This window comes from Apteryx rowi, unplaced genomic scaffold (genome assembly GCF_003343035.1).
Source record: "Apteryx rowi isolate R43461 unplaced genomic scaffold, aptRow1 scaffold_80, whole genome shotgun sequence".
In the NCBI taxonomy this organism is placed as follows: domain Eukaryota; kingdom Metazoa; phylum Chordata; class Aves; order Apterygiformes; family Apterygidae; genus Apteryx; species Apteryx rowi.
Genome location: NW_020451094.1, coordinates 519611 through 534723, shown reverse-complemented (window position 1 = coordinate 534723; position 15113 = coordinate 519611). Strand labels below are relative to the sequence as shown.

The window sequence follows — 15113 nt, the reverse complement described above, 5'->3', positions numbered from 1 at the left end:
TGCATGTAGTTGGGGAAGTCGTCGGGGATGGGGAAGTCGCTGAAGCACATCATCTCCTTGGAGGTGTTGATGATGACAGACTTGTAGATGCTGGCGCGGCCCTCCTCGGGGTGCTCCTGTGGGACGGAGGCATGGCTCAGCACCCACTGGGACTCCCGGGGGCAAGGGACAGGGCTCCAGGGTGCTCCCAGCAGGCGCCTGTCTGGCTCAGCATATCTTTGCCTGCGCCTCACCATGCCTGCAAGGTCAGGCCCTACCCAGCAGCTGGAGTAAGCTGCAGCTGGTTGGAGCTGCAACAGCAGTTGGACTGGGACAGCCCAGGAAGAGGTGGAGGGGACTGGGACCACGACAGCCCAGGAAGGGATAGACAGGACCGGGAGCAGGACTAGGACAGCCCAGGAAGGGATGGATGGGAAGACTGTGCCAGGACAGTGAAGGCTGGCCCAAGGAGTGGGTCTGTGAGGAAGGTCCCATTCTGCTGTTGGTGGAAAGGAGACCGTTCAGGTGTGGTTGGCACAAGAGATTGTACCGAGGGAACGTTCCGATGGAGGAACAGTTCTTCTTTTCCATGGCGTACCTTGGAAGCTGCAGATGGGACTGGCTGCCCACAAAAAATGGGAGAGGAAGCTCTGAATTGGTATGAGGAAATGCAGTAATGACAAGGGGCYGGCAAGCAAGGTGTGTGCCTCTGCAGCATGGTGGGCAGTCCTGTGCCTCGACTTCCCTGCTCCCACCGGTGCCCTRTTTCCACGTTTCTTTCAGCCTTTGCTATGGGGCTTGGTGGTGTCCTGGAGCGGTGGGGGCGCTCGGGCCTCGATGAGGCAGCATGCTCCTTGGGCACCTGCTCTGCCATTGCCCTTGCCGCAGCAGGACTTTCAGGCTGCTGAGCCAGCTCTGGTGTTTCTGGCTCAGCCGCCGTTCCTGTTCTCAGGGTGATTTCTGCCTGACCAACCTGCCAGCTCAGCTTCACGCTCCCCTGTGCTCGCCGTGCTCCACCATTGCTGTTTTAAAGCCACCACAGACAAAATCAGTGTCATTTCAGCCAAACCACCCCAAATCCCTGCACTGGCATGGTACAATGCCCCCCAGCATATCTGGGACGGCAGCAGGGCCCATCTTTCTGAGGGTTATGGCAGATGGTTGCCCGGGGGTAAAACAGCAGTATCACAAGGTGGGTGTGGGAATTAGCTCAGTGGTTTCCCTGGAGGCAGGGAGAGCAAAGGCAGAGGTGCGCTCGGGGTGTCTGCATGGGAGAGGAGCGCAGAAGCAGAGAAGAGTAGTCTGAGAAGGGATGGAGGGGACTGGGACCGGGACAGCCTGGGAAGGGATGGAGCAGACTGGGACTAGGAGAGCCAAGGAAGGGATGGACAGGAGCGGGACCAGGACTGGAACAGCGCAGGAAGGGACAGATGGGGAGACCGAGACAGGGCAGTGAGTGCTGGTGTAAGGGCTGGCCCAAGGAGTGAGTCTGTGAGGAAGGTCCCATCCTGCCGCTGGTGGAAAGGAGCCAGTTCCCGCGTGGTCAGCACACGAGGCTGCACCGAGGGAACATCCCACTGCTGGAGCAGTTCTTCTTTTCCACGGTGTGCCTTGGAAACTGCCCTGTCATGCAAGTGCAAAGCAGGGGTGTGGTGCTTCGTTAGCTGCTAATGAAGGATCCTCTCCATGCTGGAGCTGCTGCCGCAGCCCAGCCCTGAGGTTTCCCACTCGTGGTGGTGTGCGGAGAGACCTGCCAGGCCAGGATGCCAAACGCGGGCAGAGTGAGGGGACCCCGCCGGGGCTCTCTGCAGCATGATGCCAGGCTTACCTCGAATCGCCAGAGCCCGCCGATGTCCCCGCTCCTCTCGAAGCAGGTGGGTGCCAGCCCCTCGTCCAGGCAGCATTTCACAGCACACAGGCCAGAGGCACCGGCCCCGATGATTGCTACTCTGCGGGCAGCCATGTCCCACGGTCCAGCGGCAGGGGCAGTGGGGAAGCCTTGGCCAAGGGTGGCACTTGCTCAGGAGAGGGCACACAGCCCAGTGGGTTGCGCTGCGAAGAGGGATGGAGAGGTGCGTCTGGTCGTGCGCGGTCGGCACTGGGTGAGTGAGGTGCTAGGAGCGGGGCTGACACCTCCCTGTGCTTCCCAGCACAGCGCAGACAGCCGAGGCCAGCCAGGGCGTTATAAGAAGTGTTCCTCCCAGACATGATTTACAGGTTCCCCACGTGGCCGTGCCACACCTCCTGCCTGCATACCCTCCCTCCGTCCGTCTGTCCCTCCCTCCTCAAAGGGGTCATTATTTTATATAAGCACCTAATGATGCTGAAGCCAGCCCCAGGGATTTCCTGGGTGCGGGAGCTGAGATGTGGCCTGGCTCCAGATTTTGGCAGGCCACAGTGTGGAAAGCAACGTGGTGGGGGAAAATGCTGGTGCCAGTGGGCAGCAGCCATGCCAGCCTCAGCGCAGGGTAGCTGGGACCTGCTGCCACTGCTCCGGGTTCCCAACCAGCATCCGCTGCCAGCTGGTCCTCCAGAGGGGCCGTGCAGGAGGCGAGTGTGGCTGGGTGGGACTGAGCTGTTGCAGGGCTGCGGGAGGCACAACGCGGGCTGTGAGCCACCACGACTGGCTCCATTTGAGCGTGCTTGCCACAAGCTGGCTCCAAGATGGCAACGCTGGCTGTCCCTACCCCAGGCAAGGCTGTTTTGCAGTGGCTGCATGTGTGTGTGCATGTGCAAGCCTGCGTGTGTGTGCACATGTGTGCAGCCAGTGTTGGCACTGTGCATGGCCAGGCAGCTGCAGCGAGGCTGCCGTTGTGCACAGAGGCCGCGGTGGTTTCCGCGATGGGTTGCATGCTGACGTCGTTGCACCGCACCATGCTGCACCGTGGCTTATTGGCAGCCTGATCACCGCCGCGCCAGCTCCCATCTCGCCTACTTCATGCACAGCAGTCAGGCTTGTTTTAATGCTCTTTAATCCAGTTAGAAAGTTCCCAGTGCCTTTGCCCTTTAGTTACAGTGTTAGTGCTGTTCGTGGTGCTGTGTTGTGATTACTTGAGGTGACAGAAAAGCCCGGCAAGTCCCTCTTTAGGCTAAAGCATTGGCTAGGAGGGACTGATTTCACCCTGCGCGTTAGCAGATTTTCTCACATCTGCAGACGCAGCTCCCAGGAGGAGGTGCAGAGCAGCTGCGAGTGCCCTGTGCCCACAGGGACATGTTTGGGGCTGCCCTTCGCCCTGGGTCTCCCGCAGAGCCCTGGCTCCTCCCAGCAGCTGGAGGGACTTTGGGGGCCAATGGCTCCATGCTACTGCTGATAGGCCATGCTGTCGTGCTCCCATGGCCATGCCGGGCAGGAGGAGGTCTCCGAAATGCGGGTGCGCTGGCTGGGCTCCCTCGCCACATTTCAAAGCCTCTCTTTCCCTCCAGCAGCGCAACCGAGAGCGGGAGTCTACAGGTAAGTGAAAAGGATGGCAAAGACAGCCACAGCCCCGAAAAGCTTGGCCAAGAGTGGCACCGAGAAGGATGAGGTGCCTTCGTCCACCTGCCTCGTCCTCAGGGGCTTGACAATACGCTCCTGCTGGGTCAGGATGGCCTGCCGGGCACCAGCCCACCTCCCCGGGCCCTGCAGGCGGTACTGGTACGGGGTGCAGGGGCCCAACAGCACCTCCGTCGCCAGCCGGGGGTCGGTGAGGAAGAGCATGAGCAGGTTGGGCTTGACGCCCAGCTGGCAGGCGAGCTCGTCCATGTAGGGGATGTAATCCACCTGGATGGTGTGCCGCTGGCTCCGCACGTACCTGTGGGAGGAAGCAGACGGGCGCTAGGACTGCAATTTTGGGGCATGCCAGGCGCAGAGCAGGGATCTTCGGGGATGGCGGCAGGGTTGCTGGGGCTGAGGGCGGCGAGAAGTGAGCAGGGGTGGAGGAGAAGGGGAATGGGGCGGTGTGTCCCACTCGTGGTGCGCGGGAAGGCAGGAGGGACCAGGTCGCGCAGGGAGGGACGGGAAGGGGAAGGACTCCGAGGGCTGCTCTACCACCGTCAGCCCAGCAAGCCTGGCCCCGTGTCCCAGCGGTTCCTGGTGGGACCTTACCGCTTGGCCATCTCTTCTTTCTTCTGGTTGATGTCAGCCTCCATGTCGCGCCTCGGAGGCAGTTTGTTCAGCCCTTGAGGGGAAGAGCCAGAGCGGGTTCAGGTTTCAGGTGTACGGGCTGCAGGCTATAGCCCCGGGGCACGTTTTGCCTCGCTTACCCTTGAAAACGCGGGTGGCCCAGCGACACTGGAGCTCGGAGATGGGCATGATGGCACCCAGGGGCTGGATGAGGCCGATGAAAGCCAGCGTTGGCTTCTCCAGGTGGACGGGGAACATGAATTTGTACAGGGAGATCTGGTTCTCCACCACTGTCACGCAGTCCTCGAGGAAGGGGAAGGAGAAGCTGTATCCCGTAGCAAAGACCACGGCATCGATGTCTTCCTTGGTGCCGTCCTCAAAGATGGCAGCGGTTGCCGTGAACTCCTGGATGTTCGGCTTGACCCTCACCCTGCCCGAAATGATGCGGTTGGGCAGGTCATCGTTGACGGTCGGGTGCTGGTGGAGGATCCTGGAAGGCACAAGGAGCTGTCAGGGTGATGGAGAGTCTGCACAGTGTCCTGCTTCTGTCCACTACTCCCTGCTCTGGTGCCCAGTGCCCTGCTGGTCCCCAGGTATGCTCAGCCTCAGTGATGCTTGTCAGCTGTCCCTGCTCTGGTGGCACCACAGAAAGAGGCAGAAGCCTTGACCACTGCCTAGGGGCACAACAGAGCTATTAGCTGGGTTTCCTGGGATACCTTGACCCCAGGCTGGGTATAGGGAGCATGGAAATGCCCAGGACATCATCCCTCCACCTGAACTGGTCTAGATGAAGGGATAGCCGGGGGGGTCTCTTCTCTTGGGCAAAGGGGAGTGTTTGCAGGCACCTGTGCTTTGGCTTCAGGCCGTAGTGCGAGTGGTCGAATCTCGCGTTCAGCCGCTTCTCTGACCAGTCGCTCACCATGGAGGGGGTCAGCAGTTTTGAGAGGATGTTCTTCATGCGGGTGGTGAGGATGACGTCAATGGGGTACCCCTGGTCTCCAACACGGTTGAGGATCCACGCGCCCCGGCGGGTGCTGAGGAAGACCTGGGTGAGTGAGAAAATATCATGTCTTTAATGCTGTGACAGTAATGGGGGCACCCAAGGGCTCCCCCAGAGGGGACGCAGCCTCTCCATGCAATTGCTCCTCTTTCCACAATCTCAATGACTGCCTGCCCAGGTGCTGGGCAGAGACCTGGAGGCCAAAGTGCTCCATCTCAGACGTTTCCTGGAGAGACCCACAGGCTCAGATGAGGCATCTCACGTGGGGAAAGCCTGCTGCTCATGGGGGGCTGCCCGCCTGTGGGGACCCTACCCTGGTTGTCACCTGCTTAGCCGTTTGGCTGATCTCCACAGCCAGGTCCGACCCCGAATTCCCAATCCCGACGACAATGACCCTCTTGTCTGTGAAAGCCTGGGGGTCCTTGTAGTCTCGGCTGTGGAGGTAGCGGCCCCTGAACTTCTCGATGCCTGTGGGGAGGGAGGAGGGATGCTTTGCTTTATGGTGCCAGACTGGAAGGTCACCTCCCAAAAAAACGGGGCAGGACCAGTGCTGCGGCCTCAGGGCTGCGGCACAGCCTGGCTCACAGCCCCAGGATGGCTGGTGGCATCCCTGCGGCACTGCCTGTCAGAGCCCTCCTGGCCTGGCCAAGTGTGTCCCGGGGAGTGTGTGAGCAGACCAGTGCATGGGCCACGAGAGCAAGGGAACAGCAGCGACATTAGAGACTGCAGCAGCAGGGCTTTTGGGGTGTGTGTGTCTCTTCTCACAGCTGGAAACAGCTGGGCCGGGGGGAGCTGGTGTGGCATACCTGGGAAGGTGTGCAGCGGGAGGTGCGCGTCGGTGTGGTGCCCGGTGCACACCAGCACGGCGTCAAAGACTGCCGACTCCTGCTTCCCATCGCTCTCGGTGACCACGTCCCACTGGCCGGTGACGGCGAAGTCGGGGCGCTTCGCCACGCGGCACACGCTGGTCTGGGCACAGGGGGCAGCAAGCAGGCGTCAGGCTGCACCCGGCCTGCCTAAGACCCCCCTCCCTGCGCCCGCGGCACCCCACGGCACTCACCCTGAAGCGGATGTGTCGGAGCAGGTCAAAGTGCTGGGCGTACATGCGGAAGTACTCCATGATCTTGGAGTTGTGCATGTAGTTGGGGAAGTCATCGGGGATGGGGAAGTCGCTGAAGCACATCATCTCCTTGGAGGTGTTGATGATGACAGACTTGTAGATGCTGGCACGGCCCTTCTCGGAGTGCTCCTGCAGGATGGGTGGGTGCACTGACATGGGCACAGCGGCGGGGAGGGCAGACGGGGGTCCCGTCAAATAGGGGGTCGCAGGGTCTGGGGATGCTCCCAAGAAGGGAGCAAGGCTGCTGCGAGGGAAGGTCTCTGGGATGCCTGGTCCCACAGAGGCACCAGGACACAGGGCAGACGTGAAGGCCCTTTGCATGGGCCCCTGCCTGCAGCACCCACCCTGGGGAGCACCCGCGGCCGGGTGCGTGCAGCCACGCTGGTTTGATCCCTGGCCACCGCGCTGCCAGCGGCTACAGCACCTGCGCCTTGCGACCAGCGTGAATTACCTCAAACCGCCACAGGCCTCCGATGTCCCCAGTCCTCTCGAAGCAGATGGGCTCCAGCCCCTCTTGCAGGCAGGCTTTGATGGCGCACAGCCCACTGCTGCCCCCTCCGATGATCGCAACTCTCTTCGCCATGCTGTCCTTCGCTGCCTGCGGGGAGAGCGAGCGACAGGCCTCGTCACACATCCCCTGCACATCTCTTGCTGGGCTCCCAAGGCCAAAATTTCGCCTGGGAGCAACTCAGCCTTCTGCACTCGAGACTAGGGCTTTGGAGGCATGGGGTAAGGTTGGGTGACCCCTCCCTGCCCCCACCCCCAGCAGACAAGATTTTGGTTCTCTAGACTGAAGGAGTCCCAGACTGACAGACAGCTGCCGGGAACTGCCAAAGGTCTCGGTGGGACTATAAAGCACTCACTATCCAGCCCCAACAGGGACCCAGCAAGTGCTGAGGTTTTGCACCTCCATGGTGCTGCCCCTGGAAAACTCAGGGAGAAATGCTCCAGGGCCGGAGGAGCAGGGGCCTGAGCACTGAAACCCCCCAAATCTCCCTGCCTGGAGATCAATACCTGCCTGGAGCAACCGAGAACCGAGCTGCGAGCCAAGTGCACCTTGTGCCTGGCCCGGCTGCACTTTGCCTTGACACCAGCACACAGGGCTCGATCGCTCCAGCCCTGCCTGGGTGCGCGGGTCCCTCTGCGCGCCGCCTGCGCTCCCTTCCCCAGGGCAAGAGGGGCCGTCTGAAACGCCTGAGGCGCCCGTTCCACCCCCCCAGTGCCTGCTGCATCCGCTGTCCTGCCGTCCGTCATTGCTGACCCCAACCAGCACCCACCCCACGAGGGGCCCCGAAGGGAGACGAGTCTGTGCTGGAGCCGGAGAGGAGCCAGGCTGTCCCGCTCCCAGAGCTACCCGGGGCCGCGCGGGGCCGGCTGCGCCCAGCGCCTGCAGGAACCGGGAACCGGGAAGCACCCAGCCCTGTGGGCACGCGCCCCGCGCGGGGGCACGCACTGCGCGACGGGGCCCCGGGGCCCTCGACCGACCTGCAGCTGCAAGGAGAGGCAGCCCTGGTGACCCCAGCGGGGAGCTGTCCCCAGCCGCTGCGCCGGGCCTCTGCCCCGTCGCCCCAGCTCTGAGCTGCGACATCGGACTCCGGCCTGGTTTTATGATGCACGGCGCGAGCGGGGCCTCCCCTCCGTCACTCCTCCCACGCCGGCCGTGGGGCAGGAAGCCAGCCCCTGGCTCGCTTCCGGCCCCAGCACTCTGTTTTTCCGGCAGGGGCTTTCGCAGCAGCCTTGAACTGCTGTTTAACGAGCTGCTTTTCCCGGGATGCAGGGGAACCTCTGTGCTGGCTTCACCGTGGGGACACAGGTCTGCAAGGGGGGGTTGCGGGAGAGGCAAAGATACAGCCTGTCACCGTGCATGCAGATTGGAAAAGCAGGGCTGGAAAGCCAAACGCTTCCTTGAACTTTAATCTCCCGGGTTACTGGGATCAGCACAACCCCGCTTCTGCTAAGCCCTGCTGGTACCCGGGGAGCACACGTGGCTCCGTCTGCCCCATCTGCCCTGTAGGCGCCTTGCTCTGGATGGCCCACATTCCCCCCTGCCCCGTGGGAGGACCGGGGCTGGGTGCGTCAGCCCGTGGCGTCCCCATAGCCCTTGCTATGCTCCCAGCCGGTTCGCGCCCAGGGGCCAGGAGATGCCAGTGCAAGGAGGACCGTGTGGCTGGGAGCCGTGGGGCGAGGTGTCGCTGGCAGGGCGCTCGGGCAGGAAAAGACACCACGGGTGCGCACAGCTCTCCGCGGGCCCAGCAGGCTCAGGAGCGTGCTGCTGGCTGCCGAAGCACTTGTAGCCAGAGCGCGACTGAAGGCTGCGGTGGAAATTTGCTCTCCGTTTGCTGGCTCCGGAGCACTTGATGCTGCCACCCCTCCGGGGCACTTCGTCCTGGAGCTGAGCAAGGCGCCGGACTGGAGAGGCCAAGGTTTGCAGCYGAAGTGGATTTTAAGCTTCTAAAACTCATAGTAGGCTGGCAATAAACATAGTAAAGCTCTTTCTGCCCATGAAAAGACAGATTTTTCACACCCCAGGCAGCCGTGGGCATAAGGGCGGCTGCCGTCTTTGCAAGGCAAAGGTACCATTTGGGGAGAAGCCCTGGCCCCAAAGCCCGCTGGGCTGTTCAGGCRTCCCGGCTGTTACTGGGCTCCCTGTTTGTGGGGGCTGAGCCAGCCACACCGTCGCGGCACAACCCCTCACTGGTGGCAAAGGCTGCACTCTGCCTCCGGCAGAGGCACCGTGCTGCCAACCCACACTCCGCACCKCCGCCTGTAAACCGGCGAGAGCATCTCGCGCCAGACATGGAGATTGGCACGGGGTCACGAGGGAGGCAGTGCTGGGACTATTTTCCTTCCTGCTTTGATCTCTGCTGGCTTCTTTGCAAACTCTGCAGGCACTGCACTAGGGGAGCAGGTGCTTTTGGTCTGGGGCCTTTTTCCAGCGCTCAACTCTCCATGGTGCTCCGTAACATTTGTGCAGATTGCCTCAGAGGACACAGTGGTCCCTGCAGCTCTGGACTTTGCCCTCTCCACCCTAACGTGACCGCTGCCCTGTGCAGGACAGGCTGCTTGGCACTCTGCGCCCCTCAGCCCCGAGGCTCACGGCCYGGCTGAAAGACACAAACAGGCACGAGGAGCTGCAGGCACGAGGAGAGAGCCGCCTCCACCTTCGCAGTAGGCGAGGAGCCAACGCAGCACCGACCCTTGGCCGGGCACCAGGCAGGACCTGGCGCAGGCGCATCGGCCAGCATGGTGCTGCCTCCTCGCAGCTGGGAAGGGGGCAAATGGGGAGCCGAACGCTTGCCATCGTGCTTCCTGGGCAGCCGGGTTTGAGGGGTAGCCTCTCTGCGGGCAGGGCACGCTCCAGCCTGCAGGCCTGCTGGTGAGGGAAGGGGCTCAGCGATAAGGACCGCAGCCGGCGCCGTTGAGGGCTCCCTGGCCTGGCTCAGTCCCATGGCAAGGGCCGGACTCTTCCCCTCCTCGTGGGAAGGCCTCGGTCAGACACAGGCTCTGCCAGAGCGACACGAGGCACCAACTTGGATTTTGGCCCTGAGGCCCGCTGGGGGTCCCAAGTGAGGTCTCTTGCGCCCACCAGCCCGGCTGTGGGAGCCCCTGCTCTCCTATAGACAGCCACTGTGGCAGCAGGGAGAGGGGGACAGCCAGCTCTTTTTTACAAAAACTTGGGGGTCTTCTTGCAACATCCGGGGCCACGGGCTCCCTTGGGCCCCAGCCACCTCCATGCTGTGTGGGAGAGACCAGAGGGAGTGTGCCAGGCCACAGCATTTTGGATGCACAGGCAGGCAAAGGACTGGCAGCCCATGGCTCCTGCAGGCCCAGGGGAACAGCAAGCGGCTAGCAAAATGCAAACAAACATGACTCAAAGCGAGTTGGAAAGGTCCTCTATTTTAATCAAGTCCTGGGGCTCCAGAACACCTTGCTGATAGACACTGGAAAGTATATACAAATACACCTTCTGCTTCTCCTGCACACCAGGAGATGCAAAGGTCTCGCTGGCAGAAGTGCGGAGGAGCAGAGCCAAGGCGAAGGGCGGCGCAGGCAGCAGGTGACCCAGTGGGGCAGGGGTGGGAGAGGAAGAGTCCAACGGCCGTAAGAACYGCTTGGACAAAGAGTGTTTAGGAAAAAGAACAGCTAAGATGTTTTGGCATGGCTCGACAAGCCCTGATTGCTCCAAACCGTGACCACAGCCGAGAGTGCTGCTGCACGGCACGCAGACGCCCTGTGAACCCACAGCCACTACTCGCCTCTCCCCGGGAGAGGAAGGCTGCCCAGGGGTGGTGGCAGGGTGCTTTCTCACGCGGGCCTGGCCAGATGTCTGGCGCATGGTGCAACCCTGGGAATTTGTTTGCCACTCGCCCCAAACTGCAATGCAAACATGTAGCTGAGAGCTTCATCAGCTCACCTTTGTCAGGGCACTGAGTGTACTAATAGGCCTTAATGGCCCTGAAGAGCCTCACCTGGGGCCTCCACCCACCCCCTCTGCTCATGGGCTCAGGAGCTTATTTCAGCTCCCCCTGGGGCCTTCAGTCCACAGCAATGCTGTTGCAGTGCCAGTCTCTAGCTCCCCCCCCCCCCCCCCAGCCATGCCCCTGCTCTGCTAATCTGTGTCCCAGCCTGTGGATCCACTTCCCAGCTTGACCTCAGCCCTGCTTTAGTCASCATGGGCCTCCTTGGCAGTCACTGAAACTGGACTTGATCCTGACCCTGACCTGCGGGTTGCCTTCGGAGCTTCATCTTGGACCTGTCTTGTCACTGCAAACTTGGCTGATGATCTGGACTCTTGGATGGACCTGGCTGCAATCTCCTGCCCTGCCCTGCTCGCCTTGCTTGGGTACTGTGGGTTTGGGCCCTGGCCCTTGCTGCTCCCAGACAATGTCTACTTCCAGCAAAGCAAGGGGTGGTTTGCTAAAGCCTTTTTTTCCCATCAGCTGGAGCTGAGCAGGTATCTTGAGGAGGCAGATGGTAGGGAAGGGCTGAGGCACCCCACACTGCAGGGCCAGCACAGCCCCACTGTGCCTGAGGAGGGTCCCAGGAATTAGGAGACACATGATCCCTTCCAGCAGCAGCAAATGAGAGGCTGAGGCTTTCTCCTAGATGGAGAGCTCAGCTGCAGGGAGGAACAAGGTTTCCCTCAGGTGTGGTCCTGCCCAAAGCAGGCAGTACTCTCTGTATGGCAGGGTTGCCCCAGGCCAGCTGAGGGTCACTGTGTCCCGCCTCCCCCCAGCAAGTCAGTTCCCCAAGGCAAAAGCAGGGGTTTTAAGATAGAAGGCAGCTGCTCTTAGGCCTCGGGAGTGGGTGAGGCATGACCCAGACCCATTCTCTGCTTTATTAAAAAAAAAAAAAAAAAAAAAAAAAAAAAAAAAGGCTGCCAGGACAAACAGTCACAGTAAAAACACAGAGTCGACATCTTTGGAGCACATCCTGTTGGTGCAGCCAGGGACTCCTCTCAGCGGGAGGCGCAGGTAAGGCCCAGCTCCTGGGGCTGACCAGCAGCCTGGGCAAGGGTGTGCCGACAGCCGCAGCTGCCAGGGCTACGGGAAGCGGCTCACGCTGCATGCCGCTGCCAGTGGCACTCATAACACAYGCTAACAAATGCAAATTGCTGTGAACCCTCTTTTTTACCACCCCCTTGGAGATAGAAAATCCCATGGAGAAGACAGGACCTGGAAAGCTCTGCACAACAGCTTTATGAGCTGGCTGCTGCTGGGAGCACTTTCTCCAGTCACCCACTGCCTCAGAGATGGCTGGACCAAACCCTTGGTCACCTCACCTTTTCCCCAAGGCTCTGGGAACCAGATGCCTGCATCCTTCTAGGTTGAGATTTGGCCTYGGTGAAGGGCTTAACTGAAGAGCAACAGGAAAGACACATGAGTTGCTTGGGAAGGCAGAGATTTTTACAGGCCCCAGCGAGTCCCCTCCAGTCAGACATTATGGAACAGGCTGCACAGTGCACGCTCACCACAGCACAGCTCGGCGTATTTACAGCGCACAGACATGGGAGCAATCACTGAGAAATCCCTGCAAAGCCACAGCTGCCACTTACACTGCAAGGGCGAACGCGGCCGATGCCCAGCAAGGGCACACTGATTCACAGTATCAGCAGTGAGCTGCCAGATGAACGTGTCARCTCCTCCCCGGGCTCTGCAAGGGCTGTTTTTTCCCTGGAGAACAGACAGTGCAGCCATGCGGCCGGTGCGCTCTGCCTGACAGCCCACTGGGAGGGCAAGACAGCACCAAATGTCCAAGTACAGCCCCGGGAACACCGTTACTATTGTAGTTTTGGCTGGTTAGATAAAATCTAGGATGTTGGTTCAACGAGCCCCGGTATCCACTCTGTGCACGGCATAAAGGCCCAGCCATCAGTGACTCCAGAGCGCAAACAGAGCAGGTGCGCTGAGCGGTGACAGCCAGCAGTACTCCACCACGCTGTACAGCATGTAGCCCAAGAGCAAGCCGAAGAGCACATCTGTCACATTGTGCCTGCCCAGCATGACCCTCGAAATGCCGACGATGAGAGCCCAGAGCACCACGAGGACCCGCAATGGGACGGCGAGCACCAGGTGGTGCAGAACAAAACGGCAGACCAAGGCAGCTCTGGTGGCATGGCCCGATGGGAAGGAGTACTTGTCCACTGAGATGGTGACRAACATGTCCATCTTGTTGTGGGTAGGCCGCCGCCGCTTCACGAGCCCTTTCACCACTGCCACCAGCACTAAATCCAGCAGCAACGCTAGGAGACAGTAACAGCAAGTGAGAAAGGAAGGCTTTGTTCCCGTGAAAAACAAGGTAGGCAAAGCCATTTACTAAGAGGAAAACACACAGCTACTGAAACCTGCCAGGAAAAGGCAGCAAGTACTTCCCACGGCAGCAATGCCTGGGTAGGGAGAGCACAGCACTCGTCCAGGGACCGGCCTCTGCCCGCACATGCTGATGGAGACTGAAGACATGCCCTCTGCCACATGCAGCCCTCACTCACAGAGGCCAGACCCTCTGCCTGCCACAGCCAGCATCACCACTCGGCCTGACTCGCACTCGAGGGCTTTTCTTTCTCCCTAAAATCTGCTCTCTCCACGACTTSGGGCTCAAACTGGCCCCTTAATTTGAAGGCAACAAAGAGGTTAATGTTCCCCAGGAGTCCTCTCCTGAAAGGGCCCTATCAGCCACACTGACTCAGCATTGCTTTGCGCACCCTAGCAGCTGGGGTCAAATTGACAGTGGTGAATGATCAACCCACTTTAACTGCTCAGCTACAGCTTGGTACAGGGGCTGCAAGCTCACACAGCTCCCCCAGGCCCCTCTAGTAGGCCTGAGGGTACACAGCTCCAGAGCTCCTACAGCCTGGCTTCTCCCTGCTGCTGGCAGGATTAATGCCTAAAAGTTAATCACACTTTGTGTTTTCAAGAGCTGAATGAAGATGATTCAAATATTGCCAGCTTGCTCAAAGAGCACTAACAGCTATTGCAGTAGAAGTCAGCAGTGAAGCACCTGGGTGGGAGAAGTGTTCAGCCAGCATTTGGCAAGAACAGCTTCTTGCGCAGGGCAGCATGTGCTTTCTCCATTCCTGTAGATAAGCTAGCTTAGCCTGAAGTGCTGACGGCTGGGGCCACTTCTTCCAAGGGAGCCTAGTGCAAGAGACCGATTTCTCCTTGTTCTAAGGTGCATTTCCAGACACCAAATCTTTCAGTCACTTCAGTTAGTTCACTCTCTTTGGATAATCATTTGAGAACAAAGCAGTTTTTACATTTAAACCTAAATGAGTTTTCTTTTGATCACTTTTTCTTTCTTACATCCAGCTTGGACATTAGGGAAAACTCCCCCCTCCAGGTAGGTGCTGCAGCCCTGGGACAGGGCAACAGGAAGGTGAGTGGGGCTCCAGCCTAGTGGGGTTCAGGCCTGGTCATGGCACCTGAATTTGGTGCCAAGCAGAGTTTGGGCTGGAGGCCTCCAGGTCCCTCCCCACTGGCTCTGATATGCTGAAAATTAACCATGCCTTGTTAAATGCAAAAAGATGCATAAAACCATCAGTTTCCAACCAAACAAGTTCAGACTTGCATAATAAATGTGAGACATTCATTATTTTGCAACTAATAAAAATGTAAGAATTAGGAATGTGAAAAGGTCTGTTGCTCTAGGGTGAATACAGTTTCTAAATGAGCAAAAATGAACTGAGGTATGCCAAGCAGGACAGGCTTTGGGGGAGGTGGGAATATTACGGCATGCAAGACTAAAATGTATGCTTTAAGCCAAGCTTTCCCGCTGGCTGACATAGATTAATCCATGCAGGTAGGGTCTGTGGCGAGCCCAAGGGTGCAGACGTTTGCACTCCGGAGCAGAGCAGCAGCAGCCGTTCAGGGAGACGGCTGGCGTCGCAGCGCTAGACGGATGCATCCGGAACGYGCTTCTCTGGTAAGCTGAAGGACTAGAGCGGAGTTCAGCTCCCCCAAGGTCTCGTACAACCGGGGAAAGCGCCTAGGCGTCAGAGGCTCCAGCGCGCAGCCCGCCCCGCGGCGGAGCAGGCCTCCCCGGGACGCTCGGGGCAGCAGCGGGTGCCCCGCCGGAGCCGGCGGCTGCGCCGGTCGCTCGGAGCCGTGCGGCCCTGCCGGGCCCCGCCGGCCCCGCGCCCCCCGGCCCCGGCTCACCGAAGAGGAGGTTGAGCAGCACCTCGCGCGTGGCCGCGCTGCCGCTCCGGCAGAGCCCGTAGGCGGTGCCCAGCAGCCAGGGGACGCCGTGCCCGGACACCTCGATGACCTTCATGAGCGGCCGGGCGCTGCCCCAGGCCGAGCCCTCGGCCGCGCACACGCCCAGGCGCTTGGAGGCCCAGAGGTCGACGGCGAGCAGGGCGCTGAGGGCGATGCCCACGAAGGAGGGGTTCAGCTTCATGCAGTCCTCCTCGGGCAGCG

General features: G+C 60.3%; 3 protein-coding genes across 5 annotated transcripts in view; all 3 read right to left on the bottom strand.

Annotated features, from left to right (window-relative positions):
- Nucleotides 1–2896, bottom strand: part of LOC112977144 (dimethylaniline monooxygenase [N-oxide-forming] 5-like) — a 6292-nt gene extending 3396 nt beyond the window's left edge. The window contains exons 1-2 of the mRNA XM_026089160.1: nucleotides 1808–2896; nucleotides 3–116 (exon numbers count right to left, since the gene is read on the bottom strand). Of these exons, the coding sequence (XP_025944945.1) occupies nucleotides 3–116; nucleotides 1808–1942 (249 nt within the window). The 5' untranslated portion in view covers nucleotides 1943–2896. The remainder of the gene's footprint in view (nucleotides 1–2; nucleotides 117–1807) is intronic.
- A 38-nt stretch (nucleotides 2897–2934) lies between these two features.
- Nucleotides 2935–7860, bottom strand: LOC112977165 (dimethylaniline monooxygenase [N-oxide-forming] 5-like). Of its 3 annotated transcripts, XM_026089193.1 has the most exons (9): nucleotides 7687–7859; nucleotides 6653–6799; nucleotides 6142–6330; nucleotides 5888–6050; nucleotides 5407–5549; nucleotides 4927–5126; nucleotides 4222–4571; nucleotides 4064–4136; nucleotides 2935–3770 (listed from the first exon to the last, which is right to left on the bottom strand). In XM_026089193.1, exons 2-9 carry the CDS (start codon nucleotides 6782–6784, stop codon nucleotides 3425–3427), a joined length of 1596 nt encoding a protein of 531 aa, XP_025944978.1. In that variant the 5' UTR covers nucleotides 6785–6799; nucleotides 7687–7859; the 3' UTR covers nucleotides 2935–3424. The 3 variants fall into 3 exon arrangements, with proteins under 3 accessions (XP_025944978.1, XP_025944980.1, XP_025944981.1); XM_026089195.1 differs by lacking the exons at nucleotides 5407–5549; nucleotides 5888–6050 and having other exon boundaries at nucleotides 7687–7860; XM_026089196.1 differs by lacking the exons at nucleotides 5407–5549; nucleotides 6653–6799; nucleotides 7687–7859 and having other exon boundaries at nucleotides 6142–6324.
- Nucleotides 7861–11556: 3696 nt separating this feature from the next.
- Nucleotides 11557–15105, bottom strand: PLPP6 (phospholipid phosphatase 6). The gene is made up of 2 exons (XM_026089210.1): nucleotides 14853–15105; nucleotides 11557–12943 (listed from the first exon to the last, which is right to left on the bottom strand). Exons 1-2 carry the CDS (start codon nucleotides 15091–15093, stop codon nucleotides 12573–12575), a joined length of 612 nt encoding a protein of 203 aa, XP_025944995.1. The 5' UTR covers nucleotides 15094–15105; the 3' UTR covers nucleotides 11557–12572.
- Between the last annotated feature and the right edge of the window lie 8 nt (nucleotides 15106–15113).

Excerpts from the sequence above, each read along its gene's own strand:
- LOC112977165 (XM_026089193.1), bottom strand. The coding sequence starts at position 6,784 with ATGGCGAAGAGAGTTGCGATCATCGGAGGGGGCAGCAGTGGGCTGTGC. Across the intron at positions 6,051-6,141 it reads TCCGACACATCCGCTTCAGG|ACCAGCGTGTGCCGCGTGGC; the intron begins GTGAGTGCCGTG and ends CCCTGTGCCCAG. Across the intron at positions 4,137-4,221 it reads GGCCACCCGCGTTTTCAAGG|GGCTGAACAAACTGCCTCCG; the intron begins GTAAGCGAGGCA and ends CTTCCCCTCAAG.